At 39.7% G+C, this 16,848-nt stretch overlaps 2 protein-coding genes across 6 annotated transcripts in view; one reads left to right on the top strand and one right to left on the bottom strand.

Annotated features, from left to right (window-relative positions):
* LOC135485280 (programmed cell death protein 6-like) overlaps window positions 1-8,656 on the bottom strand; it is a 35,034-nt gene extending 26,378 nt beyond the window's left edge. The window contains exon 1 of one of the 2 annotated variants that reach the window (XM_064767147.1): window positions 8,575-8,656. The gene's annotated coding sequence lies outside the window, so the exon portion shown is untranslated. The remainder of the gene's footprint in view (window positions 1-8,574) is intronic. The other variant, XM_064767138.1, reaches the window with a different exon arrangement.
* The window catches only part of LOC135485252 (axin-1-like), a 78,666-nt gene that overhangs the window by 15,969 nt on the left and 45,849 nt on the right, over window positions 1-16,848 (top strand). For 3 of the 4 annotated variants that reach the window (XM_064767111.1, XM_064767119.1, XM_064767103.1), the window contains exons 3-4: window positions 1,046-1,192; window positions 15,969-16,010. In XM_064767111.1, the coding sequence (XP_064623181.1) occupies window positions 1,046-1,192; window positions 15,969-16,010 (189 nt within the window). The remainder of the gene's footprint in view (window positions 1-1,045; window positions 1,193-15,968; window positions 16,011-16,848) is intronic. The other variant, XM_064767127.1, reaches the window with a different exon arrangement.

The raw sequence follows: 16,848 nt of genomic DNA on the forward strand, positions 1-16,848 counted from the left end.
ATAATGTGGTTACAAAGGTATCACAATCAGATGGTTAAATTGAGGGAATAATTGTCATTTTCTGACTCTTTCAGTGTTCTAATAATTCTTAGCTTGGGCCCAGTTGCTCAATTGGTGTCAGGAGACAATCGCCAGCTCCATTTGCATTTTAGAGGCAAATGATGTGAGTACTTATTGTATGGCGATACAAGTCAAAACACATATTACAACAAGCTGGCTAAGAAAAAAGAAAATAGCTCAGGCAAATACTGAATTGGTGCATCCTCGTCCTTAGACAAACCTTGCTTTATCTCGAGATATTTTGGTTTGGCACCTCGATGGTTAAAACTCGTACATGTTCATAAGTGACCCAGCCAATTGATTTCTAATGGGGCCTTAGGACAATGGGGGATGTGAGCATGATTGCACGGAAGCGCCCAAGGTTTTTCTCCGCTGATTAAGAAGCTTTCCTCTTATTACCTTCATTTGTCGAAAGACATTGCTATGATTGGGAAATTGCTTCATCGACAGAATTGATGATATAAACTCCCCGAAACCAACAATTATCTTAAGTTAGGCATCCTGTGTTGTTCTGCTAATTACTTGAATCTGGTGCTGATGTTGTTTTGATGTGGTTTCTCAAGCTTCCTGGTAAAAACTATCAAGAAGAAACAACTGAGATCATTGGTTTGTAGTATATTTAGCACCTCTTTTCAACTTGGACAGAAAAAGTTTCTCGATTATGATCTGTTACAAGGGGACATGTGTTGGGCTTTTTGGAACATTCCATTTCTAAAGGATATCTTTCTTTCGAGCAGGGGTTGATCTAGACCCACCACTCCTTTCGTAATTTCAGATTCAGAACACATTGGGGATTGAAGGCAGTAGAATCTAAAGTCTTCAAATTCATATATATTTTTTCAGAAGGTGGCCACTGGAGGAACATTAGACCAGGCCCTGATCTTTTCTCATATATCATATTTTTCATTTCCATAAATATATACTGATTCCTCTATCGTTGCACCCATCAGCATCATTTTGAAAAGTTTTGTTTTGTTATTTTCAGGTCCACGCCTTATATATCATCAGGTGGGAAGGTTCCAAATCCTTACCATGTTTCATACGCACCAGTTTCGGCGCAGGACAGCGAGTTACAGAGTCTATCCAGCGATGCCCTCACAGATGAAACCATGTCCCTCACAGACAGCAGTGTGTAAGTTGAATTTTGTTTTCAAATATCATGGATTATCTGCGAAAAGTCCCCAATAACTTGGCCTACCTGTGCCTGGTCAGTCAACATTGACAAAATACTATCACCGTGTTTTGGCCATCTGACCCCCAAGACTTGGATGTAAACATTGCCAAAGCATTTTCAAGTTGGTGGAAGTTTGAGGTGTTATAAAACCTTTAGAGTGGATGTGTTTTGGCAGGCTACACTTAATGTAGGGAGGTAAAAGCCTATGTGAGATGTTCAAGGGTTACTTGCATAAATGCGTATAAAACCACAGCTACAAAGCCTACTCGCTAAAGCTATGAAGTTGGGTAGTATTTCAGCATAGTTGATCGAGCCTCCCAGGAATGCCTTTGATGTGCTGACACCTTTTAATTAGTGGCTAAGTGAGACCTAAGTGTTAATCAGACGCAGGTTCAGGCCCGCTTATTGGTGAGTGAAGGCAGTTGGGTAATTGGACGAGGCAGTGTTTCAAAGTTTGTTAGTCTTGGAATAATTTGCCCTTGAGTTAACTGATTCTCATTGGGGAAAATCTTCTTTGCCCATGCTGACTCTGCATGGTTATGCTTGTTTTCCTTCCCTTCTCTCTGTTATAATGCTTGCTCTTGTCTTCAGACTGCTCTGCCACCTTTACTTTACAGATTGAAGCTATTTCCCATTGCATTACAAACATTTCAGTTTCTTATTGCCAGATGGCAGCAGCTTTGCAGTCACAGTGTACTAGCACCCTTTATTACAGCCAGGTGGCAGCACTTGACAGAAAGAAAACAAAATTCTCTTTCAGTCGAGGGAAATGTTAGTTGTGTGCCCTATGAATAGATGGAGTTGTCGGATAAGCTGCATTCGTAATGGTGCCGAGTCCAAGATAGTTTAGTTACAGATACATGAATAGATGGAGACGCAGTCAGCCCCTCCCCCTGCTTCTGTTAATGATGTAAACAACAGAGGGAGGCAGAGTGAGGGTGTTCACTTCGCATCTTTTATGGAAATGAACCTAATGAATAACTAATATCTTCCTGGTTGTCGCGGAAATTGATGTGCATATAATTTCAAAGGAAAGGGATATTGAGAATTTTATGAAGTAGGTTCTGTCACGAGAGCAGTATGTGCATGGTTAAGAGATGGTTCTTTTGATCTGGGGAAATTATGTTGTGGTTGATGGTAGGATTTCATTCAAACTTCTGTTCAGCCTATTTGTTGGTGTTGGGTGTCCTTTGGAAAGACACTTAACTCAGTGCTTGTTGTCAGGGTTCGGTCGCCGAGACTAAAATTGCTAGTTTCTGCGACACTTTTAGCATTAGTTTCTGACTGGCGAAGCCCAGAAGGTCATTCATCTGTGACCAATGTCAAGTAAACAATGGCTTTTTAGAGAACAAATTGGCATAGAAATGACTTGCACTGCTGCAGGATTTGGGCTTGCATTGCCATGCTGAAAATCCTTTTGGCTGTCATTTTTCACACCCTTCTTGTAAACAACTTCTTGCCTAATATTTGTCGCAGTGGTAACCCTTATTGAAATCCATTGCCTGAGTCAATTTGTCTCGTGTATCATCTTGTCGATACACCCTGTACTCTGCTGATACAGACTAATGACAAACATTGAGATGAAAGCTGAAGATGGGCGAACCTCTCTCAGTTAGACACGCCAGAGATATGATCAGATTTTTTCTCGTCATTCAGCGATGGGTTACAATATCATCCACGATAGCTTTTTTGTCATCAATGAACCACATATGGATAACCTATTACATTCGATTGCTTCGACTTTTAGATCATTTATATTCAGAATGGTTTTTTCGTCTTTTCCCCAACATCAAAGATATTCACTAAAGAATACCAACTCGAGAGAAAGAATGGATTATGTCGGGATTAGATCAAAGAATTATGACGAATATTTCAAGAATTGCTGAGTGGATGTGGTTAACCCCGCAAGTCCTACAGGGAGAATCTAGGTTGAAATAATGTGGTTAACTTCAGCCAGGCCACCCAGTCCCTAACCTGAAGTCGTCCGTGTCAACTTTAACTAGCCCGCTTCCACATGAAACCTGAATTGCACTGCTCTTTGTAGCCATTTCCCACAAGTTGGGAACAAGTCAAATCAGTGGAAGTTGAAAGAAATTTGGATGTACATAGACCATTGATGACATGCTCAACCTAAAACATTAGATTGTAGCGCCCCCATAGTAGATAGATATAGTTATTTCAGTATCTATGAATAGGTATATGGTTACTTCCAAATCAAAATGAATGACACTTATATGCCCCTATTTCAATAAAACTCTGATATGCCATTAATTCTGATGATGTTCATTACATCTCGTCAGTCATGTGGTGTCGTTACATGAAGAAATGGCAGCCACAGGGTTCTTTTTATGCGCTGAATCCAGACGTACCCCCTGTGCATTGCAAGAGAGGAGATCAAAGCTTGAGCAACTAGCAGGCATTAGCTAAACAATAGCAGAGATCTGTGTTTATTTTCTCGTGTTTGAAGTGGCCAAATAGCTTTGATCTCTCCCCGTATAATCACAGTGTCGGAATTGTGACTGTGTTCAGCTGGCTTCTAAAACACATGATATGAAAATTTGATTTGCCTTTCCTTTATGGCTATAAAAGGCTTAATGGCTGTGGACAGGCGGGTTGGGCTTCAATGAAATGATCCAACGAATCAAAGGGAATATTAAATGTTTGAAACCTTTATCTTGTTCAATCTGGCTGGACCGAACTGGCCGTATTCTTTTATGTCGCCGATTGAAGTTTCATGGTTAGCCAGCTCTGTTCACTTGATTAAAGCATTGTCCCTTTGTTAACTTCATAGATACGGAAATATTGGATACATCAAAAACACGCTGTGACCAACTGCTGTCAGATTGGCGCGAGTTTGTATCCGGTGATGGATAATATTACCTGTGTGCTCAGCAGTACGAACAGGTCATCCGACAATCTACCGTCAGAGAAGCGACGGCGGTACTTTCATCTTTATTAACTTGCCGCCCCCTTCTGGCGAAATTCTAACTTGTCCATAATGTACCGCGACCAGATTGGATTAGGTAGAAAAAGAAACTGACATGAAATAATTGGTCAAAGATTGGTCTCAATAATGCAATTGAGGCACTCGAAAGCCATTCAATGGCCAGTTCCTTTCAATAGGAAGTTGGCAATCATTGTAGCCAGGGTAGAAAGAGACAACAGATTTGCTCATTGAATGTTGATAGATTGGGATGTGCCAGGAATTCCGAGTGGCCGTCTCTCGCCGTGGTCAGTTTATCTTGACTGAATGAGTTGAGTGGATTGGAGTTGCATTGTTGCAGAGTTATGGCATTGTTATGGCATTGTTGTGGTTTGTTACTTGTTGCCCAACACTGCATGCAGCCTATAAAAGTGAGAGCCAGTCTCGCAGGTCTGCATGCTGGCTGCACCCTTTAAGGGTATAGCCCAAATTAAAATGAGAGTGACCAAATTTGCAGATGGAGAAATCTGTGTTTTGGTTATAGCAGTGTGCACAAAATCAGTCAATTTTCTTTAATTAGTGTGTTTTTCCCAATTGGTCTGGGATTGAGTAATATCTTCTCCTCTTCAATTCAGTCCTGACTTGGTACTGATGACAAAAGATTCATTATAATCTTTTGCAGATGAATTGAAGGTAAAAATTCAACCCATTTCATTTTGAAAGCTCTGTTTGATATGCCCGCTTCCTAGCTCAGATGAGAAATCCTGAAAATTTGTCAGCTTTAGTTGGTTTGGTCGTGTGTCGGTATCAAAGGCTTCTATGATATGCCATGTATATTGGAATTCTAACTTCAAAGCTCGCCAAAGTGGAATTGATTTCATTTCACGGTGTCAGATCAAAAATTCCTCTGTCTCTGTCAAGATAATGTAGGAGAAAAACGCATCTTTCAAATTAACTCTCGTCAAAGAGTCCAGGTAACAATTTTAATGGGGATGTGTGACGTCTTGGGAATAAAGCTTCTTTTGACAACAAAGTTCCTATGAATATTTGATGGTATCATTTGTTTTAAAAGGATGTGTCTTCGGTGAATCACGATTCATTACCGACAATGGTGTAGTACGCGATGATGAGGTATACCTGAAAGTGATTATTTTCTTTGTTTTAACTCTGATGAAGAAATCCTAAACACAGCTGTTTTTGTTGTTATATTTCCTATGGTCATTGAATAAAGTTCATTCATATTTTGAAATCCGATGCAATGAGTCTCTGAACATGATAAGAGCTGCTTATCTCTGTCCTTTTGATGGCCCTTTAGTGAAGGAGGACTATATCAGAAAAAATAAAAATGATATTTAGTATGTTTAAAATCGCTATCCACTGATAATCAACTTATCACTTGACCTAGATGTAGATTCTTTATTTCCTTCCCACTATTTGTAGGTCATCTCTCACTTTTAGTGACATGTAGCCCCGCCCTCTAATTTCCGCTCGGCATCGCCATCAAAGGGATCAGAAATAACGATGCCAGTTTTGAATGATTAGTGTGATATTTGGATAGTAATTGTGCAATGACGAAAGGACTGATTAGGACATCACAATTGAAAACGATAAGCCATTATGGTGATAATCGATTATGTCCTGTAAAAATCTTTGAAAATGGCGAATTTACGGACTGTCACCCTAAGAATCTAGGGGCTTTTATAAATGCAGTGGAAATTGAGTGATATTTTAGAGACACACATGCTCAGCATGCTGTCGGGCATTGTCAGGATAACAGCCACCCAAGAAATCGTGATTAGAAACGGTGATTTCGATCACGCGACATCAAACCATTTGCAAGACTTTGATGTGACCAATGTCCACTTGATCAAAGAAGCCCTAATTGGATGTTTCAGTCCCTAAGTTGTGTAACAGGAATATGAGCTGCGACAATGACGATGGATGGCGGCCATTATGCGATTATGTGCAACTGTCTTATCTCGCAATGAATTTGTGTTAGGGTACACTGCTGTCTTGTGTCTCAATAAGCTATACTGAGATCTACCACTCTTATGTCAAAGTTTAAGGGGGTGTGCAATCCAAATGATGATCTCTCCTCTCCTATGAGGAAAATGAGAGGTTTGAAAACCTAGCAATGTGTGATCATAAACATCATTTGCAACTCTCATTACATTTTGGCTTGAGGCCTTGGGTGAACAAATTTCTTGCTCAGTTACGAAATAATGCATTTACGTGCAAAGGCAGCTGAGTCTGTGACCTGTTCCTTTGCCAGTTCAGTGCTTTACCATCCGAGCGCTTCAAATGTGCTTACACCGACACCTTATGGTTGGACCATTAACACAATTCCGTTGTAATTGGTTGCGTTTGAATGCAGCCGGGGATTTAAGAGATCAATATTAGATTAGGTGCGTTATTCTATTATACTCCGATTATCTGGTCTAGTTGGTCACAATGGTGGTGTCTTTATAACGTGATACAAATGACATCTGCCCTGCTGAACAAAAACCAACGGTTTCACTTTGATTTTTTTTTACGTTTGTGATAATTTCATGTTCCAACCGTCATATCAGATTGGACAATTACCTTTACTCTGTGCAAGCACAGCATCAAATGTGTTATAGTGATACAGTTGATTTTATCAATGACTCTAAATTCACAAAATGGTTTGAGGTCCACCCATTTCAACAAATGAGACTCGGGTCACAACCAAATCTGATATAATCAAGATGTACTCTCACACTCCAAGCACAACAAATCATAATTTTAAGAAAAGAAAAAATGTAGATTGCGCCAAATCCCAAACAGAGAACTCATTCGAGGTTCCCCACTACGAGAGTCAAAACCAACCGTGATAAAATGCAGTAACGCTATCTCTCAAAGCGCAACATCAAAAGTCTAAAGAGAGGACTCTCTGGAGTTGTAGATTTCATCAAATACCAAAACCTAAAGATTGTTCAAGTTTCCACGATTCTCACCAGGTGAGACTCGAGTCGAAACTGATCATGATATAAATGCGCTCCGTCTTCTTCTGAGCATCAGATCAACAGTTCTCAACGTGAGTGCCTCGCGCTGACGGGAAATATGAAAATGAGGCAATATACATAAAATATTCATTTGGGCTGTTGGTTTACGCTGTACTTTGATGAAACGTTTGTTTCAAAGGTACATGATTGGTTAGTCATAAATGAACCACAAAGATGTTGTATGATAATCAAATCAAATTGTTCTAATTCAAATATATATATATATAATAATAATCTGAAATAGACATCTTCTTTGTAACTACCTAAAATATTTTCATCATAAAAATGTTCAAAGATTATCAGAAGCTGTTATTCCATATGTTTTTTTTCCATTGAGATATTCTCTGAAATTCTCTTTGCCTAAGTGTAGATTCTCATAAAGCCACAATCAGTAACTTCAAAACATCACCATAATTGTCTACTCTAGCTTCTAATCTCCTTTGATTGGTCTTCAGTTCAGTAAAGCATAAGAAATTCCTTTTATATGCAAAATTTGCTAAAATCAAAAGACAATACATGAAGAGGTCCTATCCAATATAGACATGATTTCTGATTGGCTGCCATTGCCTCGGTTTGGGAAAAACAAAATTGTTCAAGATGTACGCGCACAAAGCGCTGACTGAAGACGGAGGCGAGTTGACATGGGGTGCATATTGTGTTTGTGAAGTTGGCCTTTTATCAGCTCATTAAACCACATCCCCTTATTTATGAGAGGGGACAAAACAGGGCGTTTGATCGCTGAGGATTCAGAACAATCGCCGAGACTACAGCGGCCAACTATATCATTTTCTGCCCGAGTCGCCAGGAGCACCCCGCACACTCCCGTCACTGAGCGTCAGCGCCTGAACGCAATTACTTCACAAAGCCTTTAATCTATTAAAAGTCTGCAGGTACAGCACTTTGATGTTCGCGGCGAACGTATCAATTACAAAGATGGATATGTAATGATTGAACGCTTTGATGTGCGATGAACAAAACTATACGCAGCTTTATGAAATTTTATATTTCATAATACATGCATGGTGCGGTGAGAACTGTGCTAGCTACTCTCATGGTGGGAGTCAGTGTCATTTCGGTGCTCTAAATGTGTTCATCACGGAACTAAACCTCATTGTTGACCACCACTCGGTGAAAAAACACTTCTATGGGACTTAGGACATAATAAGTGTGTGGTTCATTTAAAATTTGTGGCTTGACAGTAATTGCTGTCATGTGGACTTACTCTACGCTTATGGCTGAGGAGTCAACCATTTTCTAACCGCACAACGAGAATGACAGGTAGGTCCACTTTCATCTTAAGATTTCTACGCTGTGTTGTGAGTTTTGGGAAAAAGGGCTACTAAAGCGGGTTCTAAATATATTCATAATATAGATGTTGAAATTTTTGTACTTACCAGGAGCCGAATACGGGGTTATAAGCTGTAATTTTTGCATCGGGGGCCCAAGTTGCTCGAATCCATCTTGGTTGGTGTGAATTGTCATATCGATGCTCATTGGTTACATGTCGGTGGTACACATACATCTGCTCAGGCATATGATAATGAGGCATTCATTACCAAGAACATTCAGGGGTAACTAGTTGATTTCAATTTGTAAAATGTGCTCTTATTATTTTCTTGTAAATTTTTCTGGAGATTTTAGTGTAGATTTGTTGTTTGGAGAGGGTGAGTTAAGAGAAATTTGAAAATATTTTGAGTGGGGAATGCTAAAAAGTGAAAGCATTGGGTCTCTTCCTTGCCGCGGTGAGGTTTCTGTCTGCTTCAATTGAGGTTGTAACGCGAAGCTGTTTTGTTTAACGTTCAAGACTTTTTCTCGAGGTTTCAAGTCAAAAAATTAAAATTTTGGAATATTATCTAACGAAAAAGGTAAAGAAACCTGCACACATCCATCTCAAACATGTCTTACACCAGGGGTGAATGTTAAGTTTATTCTATGAATTATAGAAGATATTTGCTAAATATCCTGCTTGTGTTTTTCTCTTTTTCTCCGTCATTAGCATATCGCAAAGCAATATGATTTTATTAAGAAAATCGTTCGTAACGTCTCCTTAGAAGTTAATTATATTCGTCTGATGTGATCATCTGCCAACTTATATCTTGGTGTCTTTGATCAACTGCCTATTTGATCTTTGGGCAATGTTGTCCACAAGGGAGGCATAGGCTTCTTTGGCTCTGACGCACATCGCCGTCATGAATATTTATAAGCACGAAACCAAAAGAGAGAGTGTCCAGAACTGCTCCTCTGTGCCTTGTTCCCAATAGACTCCGCCAGCATTTGAAGGTGCACATCACTTTGGCATCTAAATGTGCCTCCTTGCTTTTGATGTTCGACATTAGGTGATGACTAAGAGTCTTGAAGGAAGTCTGGATACATTTGGTATTCCGATGACATGAGGACATCTCCCTGTGTTCTTTGAACGTTGAGTTCTTAGTAAAGAAACACACAGTTGGTAAAATCAGTGAGGGTCTATGTAGCTGATGTTCCAAAATAAGGTGTCAGTTTGTTATTTTGTAAGGTTGTCTCTTTAATAGTTGGGATACTTTTACGAATTACTTCTAACTCCCTGAAAATGAGCTTGAGTGATGTATCTTCAAATTGATCTGTACGCAAAAATACAGGAAACTCATGCAGTGGGTATGTTTGAATGATTTTTGGGTGAAATTAGTATGCTAAAGATGTTCGATCCATCAGTGCAGTATCCAGAAATTTTCTGTCCATCACATTTGGTCTGACAGTATCTGTATTTATGTACACACCATAGGGAATGAAAATTTGGGGAACTGTAAAAGTGGTTCTTTCATCCATCAGAATTGTAAGAATTAGTAAAGTATCTGGCTGCTTAGTTCAAAGGTTGCAAGAGATGTCTTCAAAAGTCCCCTGGAGAGAAGAGAAGGTTGTTCTTGGTACCTTTATATGTTTGACATGTTCTTCCTGTCTGAAGTAGGGTGAGTCAAAGTCAAAAACATGCTCTCTTTGAAGTTATGATGGTAGATGTCAAATATGAAGTTATTTGCTCTTGCCAAGGTCACTGATTTGATAAAACTGGCTTTAAGGAACAATTATTTTGGCGATGGCAACCTTCTGCTTTCTGATTGGCTACCTTCAGGCTTGTTTCTTTTACAAGGTCCAAGACATCAAGGAGTCTTGGCAGGATGTGCTTAAGTATTCTGTTTCTAAATCCAGTATATCGTTGATAGACGTATTCTTTGACCTTGTTATTTTGGCAACTCATAGAGGACAACTTGAATTGTCAAAATCTTTCATCAGATTAGCCTATAATATGTTGACGGCACTTTTCATTGATGGTCACCAACATGGCCAGCCTGGAACTAGAAAGGGATGAAACCTGAGACCATCAGTTTATTCTTTTAATGAAAAGGTGTTAAATATGGTACCGGTCCCTTTGATGCGTTTCTACACTTATGATTTCCAAGATATGCAGCCTTGCTTTGACATTTCTTTAAGGTGTACACTTGCCTTGGGTCATCGCAGGCAAACTGGGACTATCTTAAAACCCAATCCCTGTGATCTTGAAGACAAGTCCGCTGCCGCTTCACATCCAGCGGATTATAATTAGGTTAGATGGCGCTTTGCTCACCCCTGAGATTTCACTCATGATATCATCATCAGCTTAACAAAATGGGAGTTGTGATTCATTAAAAAAGTGGTGAAGATAATCCTTGTTTTTTATGCTCCCCAAGGGCATGCTATGGCCTGCCGCAAAAGGCCAGCTAGAGGGTTTGGTAACATAGTTTCAGTTAAATAGGTTGAAGATGGAGTCTCTTGGTATGGAAAATATAAGTAACATTGCAAGTTTCTACATAATCTGTTCCGAAAAGAAATGTCCCTTTGATCCTATGACACATTTGGCAATATCATTATACAATGTAGTTACATAAATTGAGCTTTGGTGTAATATTGTATCTCATTCGATGACATTGCTTGTATCTTTGGAGTAAATTCACCTTTATATTAGTTCAGTCACTAAGTGACTATTCAGACCTTAATGTTTATCATCATTTGTGGCAATTGGACACCGTGTGAAAGGGTTAAAGTGGAAAGTGCCACTGTACCTCTTGAGGACAGAGCAAATCAGAAACATTGTGCTGCTCCATGAGCATGAAATAACATGATATCATTTCTCTATCGGAATAAATGACAAACTCAATAATACCATCTCGAACAGCTGCGTGCATATGGCGTGTATGACATTATTCTTGTTGGTCTTTTGAAGTCCAGAAAAGGGTAATATTGTATGCTACCCTAAGGGTTCCAGTTGTGAGTCATCACTTACTCCATGGTCCTCTCGTCAACACGGAGTCAAAGCTTTTATCTTCTCTTGTATATCCATATCATTTCTTTGAAAGTAAGAAGGGTCTAATTTAACCTCCATGAACCATTTAATTCCATCTGTAATTGAAAGGGCTTTTGAAGTATAGGGGGGTCGACTTTCAAAATCACTCAGCATGGTCTTGACATGTACTGATATTTGTTAGTTGTTCCAGCTCTGGAAACTGAACAACAATAAAAATCACTAGTTTGCTGGCGCTGTTGATTTGTGCCATCCCCTTGTATGTTTTGCCATCATTTGCAACAGGAATCCGCCTCTCCAATCATCATGAGTCCCAGGACACAATCAGGTTGTCCGATATCACTAACTCCCCTGACCAACCCCATGTCCAACAGCATATTGCAGCGTTTAACCTTGAACCCAGTAAACTTGTGATATGACCATTTCATGTTCTCAACATTCCAGACGGATGTGCAGACTTTTTATCCCTGTTTGGGGGCTGCCTCTCTCTTCTGACCAATCCACTTGGAAAATTTGGTATTCTTCTAAGACAATTTATAAGTCCACCTGAGAGGTTGGGATTGTGCCTTTATCAACTGATACTTCCAGCTCAGTGGCGCTGAATTCTTGTTGACCCCTTTGTTTCTGTACGAGTCGGAGGCAACAGGGATTTGAACTTCAAAGGATGTTGATACCGATCACCATGCTTCAGGTTACTGTTCTTCCGAAACTGAACAGTGTTCATTTTCAACCGAATGGATAAAAGTAAGATTTTGAATTGGATGGTTTCAAAACTTCTTTTGTACAACTTTGGTAAAAAAGTGTCAAAAAATTGGGGTGTTTGAAGCCTTTGGGTTATTACTTAAATAAAATAGAGGGTTGTACTAATGATAATGAGGAACAGTAATGTACTAATTCCTTTTGACCTTGCTCTTTTTTCTCTGAATCTCTTATTGCAACCCTCACAGTTGTGACCATATCCACCCTCGGGATGCACTCTGAAACTGAATAGACTTATTGGAGTATACTTTCAAGTGGTGTGAGATCTTATCAAGAATGCTGGGGGTGTGGCAGATGTTACATTCCATCCACAGTTGTGTTTCAAGTAGAGTTAGAGTGACCCATTGCAATATAAGTTGATTTCTTCTATTTTGCCTGAAGAATTATCGTAAAAAATCCTGTAAAATTTAATCAGTGCACCTTATTGTTTGGACTGTGCCCGATTCTAATTGTCAATCTGCAGCTAAAGATTTCTTAGCTGTCAAGTTTTGCTGGATGCGGAACCTTTGATGTCAGTTTGATTGGCTTCAACCCTCCCCAGTTACAGTTACTTATCTTTAAAAAAATCTGATAAAAAATTTGCCTGTCATCCAATGTGTCCAACCTTGGTGTCAATGTTGAAAAAAATTAAAACAGGTAAATTAATTGAATCCTTTAAAGCCGCCACTTAGATTAATTCTCGTGTCCAATTAGCCAGTTTGACTAAACTTGGCTACCACTTCTGGGCATGAGATACCCAGCATCTCGTTATGAAAAATGGCGTCTTGGCTAATTGGTCATGAGCAGTGCATACCCGTTGAAGTGCTATCTAATTATAAATGTGCTGACTCTAGGGCTAGCAGCAGGCCAGAAGAAGCAATAAAGAATTGAATTTGGCTTGCCCAAATTCGGCCTTCCAGTTAACCTTCCTAGACATCAGCGGTTAACTTGACATAATCAAAATTCAAAACCTGAAATCATTCAGTGGGCTATGGCCTGGTACTCCATAGAAACCCAATTTCAAAAAATCAGATGGTGTGTAGTTATAAACTGTAATTTTAGAGGGTACTTTCTTGGTAGTTTTTGATTGTGTGGGCATTTAGCTGATTTTACTTTGATAACTAATATGACAATTTCACATCAGAATCCCCCTTGGGCTTCCGTACAGATTGTTATAATCACAAAACACTAAACTTTGTTTGGAGTTATTAGCTTTATGTGTAGCGATTAGCCCTTTGGGTTCTACCACAGTGTTATACTAAGACGAATAATCGTACAGAGTCATATGAAACCTTGCTTTCGGCAGCGAAAATAGTCTACGTTCCTTTGTAATCAAATACATCGGAAATGAATTTCTTTCAAGTTTTCAAGTGGTTTTGATTAGTAAGGGATTCGCCTTTTATCCTGGCTGGTTCTTCTAATCGGACTAATCCCCTCCAAGTAACCAGCAGAGAAAACACCAAAAGATTCATCTCCAAGAAAAAAAGAATTTTATCGTAAATTTAGGACTTGGAAAACCTTGTTCATTAATTTTCTTTCTTGTCGTGAATTTACCACCCATGTAATTATGCACCTGGCTTTGATGCGACGGAGCACACAAAGCTTACTCTTCGGTTTCTCTTAGAAAAAAACCCAACCTCCCATTTCATCGGCGAATTACGCTTTTTATCGAAAATTATCCGACCAATATCCAGTGAGCGTTGGGTGGAAGTTGACTATCTGAGCATAAACAAGGTGTGACAATGATCAAATGGATCGAAATGAAAACTCGCAAATGTTACATTGTTGAATAAAAAGCTCGCTTTGTGCTGAGTCCCTTTGATGTCAATATGTTTGATTTGGAGGCGGTGCCTTTCATCATATTGTTATGCTAATGAAGTCTTGCCTCCAGAACATGTTGCTCTTGTCGCGAGGGATACGGCTAACAAAGCGACGATTTCCTGTTGCTGCTGCAGCAGAAGCAAACGTGACATATTAGATAACGATATCAGCATTTACGAGAGATCATGTGGCATGATCCATACACCTTAGTTATCGATTATTGGTGCTACCGTCGTCAAGCGGTCGTTACTGTGTCCACGTGTTCCGATAGTCTTCTCCCCTCAGATTCCTCCGAGGCGAAGTCTGACATCAAGAATCATAACTTTCACTGCAAGTTGTGGGTGAGTACCATGTCATCAATTTTTCGGGCTCTGTCAAGTATTTGTTTTGAGGTTATGATTCATTTGTATAGCTTACATTTCTTTCCATATCAAAGTTGCACTGTTCAAGAAAGAGCGACCGACAGTCTTGGTCTTTGCTTACTTCATTCAGCCCAAAACATTTCAGAAACTCCTACCCATGAGCTAGAGCACTACGTTTCAAGTTTATGTACTGGCATAATTGGGATCTTGACCCCCAAACTCTTTGACATCGCTTGAAGTCTAGTATGCTCCTTCTGGAATATTTGTGATTAAAGCATTGCGAAGCTGGAAAATAACTTGGTTACTGCAAATGACCGATACTACAACAACCACTATTTACATCAACCACATGCATTAACTTTCGGAAAGTTTACCTATTTGATTGTCATCGCTCTGCTCAACTACCATGCTGCCATCTACAGATTAATTGTTATCACCACAAGCAGGAATATCGAGTTTCATATTGAGAACTGGTGCTTTATGCCCATGTATCCGGGAACTTTCAAGTTTGCTTTTGTGGTAGTCACAAAGAGAAGTAATTTGCCAACTTGGTGACATCTAAACGTCATTCTAATTCACCGCCTTTTGGTGATGGCTAAAAATGAATGTCTCTCTTAGATCTCTCCTCATCTGATATTTCAGTCACTTCTTGTTTTCCTCTTTTAATTATCTCTGATGGGGCCACAAAGGGAGATCAAAAACAGCAATATCTTTCATTTCACCTTTTAGAGGGCTTTGTAAGTAATTACACAAAGGTGGCAAAGGCTAAAATCACCCGTTTTGATCCCCTTTAACTGAACATCAAATCAAAAGCCAACCTTCTCGCATATTGCATGGATATCATTTGTTTCTAAAACTTCAGAAGTTAAAGACTTTGATGTTGCTGTGCACTTGTTAGCGGCGAAACTTCAGGAAATTGGGAACAATCTATGATAATTACGATACTTAACTCGGCAAAGTTGTCAGCTTGAATTGCCCCGTCAACAGATCATGGAAGTTAGTGACAGTTAAGTCGCAGTTGGGTTTCGTCTCTCTCTGATGCGTGATTACTCAACCCAGCCCGCCGGCAACTAGTGTAGTCTCTGTAATCAAAAGAGGTGAATGCCTTTCATTGTTACCGTGTTTGCGGGTAGACATAGATAGGGAGTCGTCTTCTCATTATCTCTGGCATCTGTTCAGGAGGAGTAAAAGGACCGCCGCACGTGTCTCTTGTCCTCTTAGAGTACCCCGAGATGCTGTGTTCATTCATGACATATTGAGGTGCAGAGGTTTACCTTCGTTCTCAAATCAGATGACTGGGTGAGGGAGATTCTTTAGTCAGTTTGGCTGCGAATTGGCAAGTTCTCTGGTATTTTTTTGAAATGATGATTGATCAATAAAATGAAATGAAATTGTACTGAAGAAAAACAAGGCATATGCTGATATGAGTACAGTATATTGCTCAAGAGGAACCTTAACTTGATTATAGTCTTCGGGACCAGAATTCAGTTTCAGTTTGCCGAGTTATGTGCTTTGTCTTGAAACTAAATGTTCATCAAACTTCTCCACTTCTCAGGTGGTATTTGTCAAATTCCCCTGTTGGAGGAGCCTCGGACTGGTAAGGGTTCCGTCACTTTATTTCATCTTTTGCCTGGCATTGCAGAGTGTGGCATAACCTCATCCTTCCCCTGTATGATGCCTCCAATCATCCTAAACCTGCTGATTCATTGAGTCTTCAATTTTCAGGCCTAACCTTTCCAGATATGAACATTTTTGGTTGAGAGCTGAGCATCAACTTAGATATCGACGGTGTTACTATTCGCATTCATCAATTCTTGCTGTTGGACAGTTGGTTATAGAGAAGATGGCTATTTCTCACAGTAATGTACTTTACTGCATGGTCAGGAATCGACAGCAACTCTAATGTAGGAGGAAACCAGATATGTGAGCCGAAGTGAGCAAACTTCAACACTCCCAGAGTTGGCATCTCTTCAATATGAAGTGGCGATAAGCGGTCTCTCTGGTAGACTCTAATCCAAGTGGGCTACTTCATGCGAAACCTGACCAAAGAACAAAACACTCTCCTTATTCATATGATGCCAAATTTGGTCATATTTGGCTACAATTTCTTCCAAGTTGAGTTGGGCTCTGGTTGGATTTGGTACTTCAAAGCCAGTCTTGCCTGTAGCTGTTCAAGCATTGCATGTCTTCTCTTGAGATGTCCAAAAAGTACTCCAGATATAAGGCTTTGTCCATTTTTCACTTGCAGTGTCTGATCATTGCTTTGAAGCCCTACCCGAGTGAAGTACATGGTACTTTTGTTCTTTGATGTATGTTCGTACTAAATCCTGCTTGTTCTTGAAAGTATCTCGGGATGTTTTTCGAGTTGAACAAAGCTAAATTTGGTTGTGGTTCCTTCCCCAAACCATACAAGTAGTGAAAACCATGCTCTGAAG

The sequence above is a fragment of the Lineus longissimus genome, chromosome 1 (genome assembly GCF_910592395.1).
Source record: "Lineus longissimus chromosome 1, tnLinLong1.2, whole genome shotgun sequence".
Classification (NCBI taxonomy): domain Eukaryota; kingdom Metazoa; phylum Nemertea; class Pilidiophora; order Heteronemertea; family Lineidae; genus Lineus; species Lineus longissimus.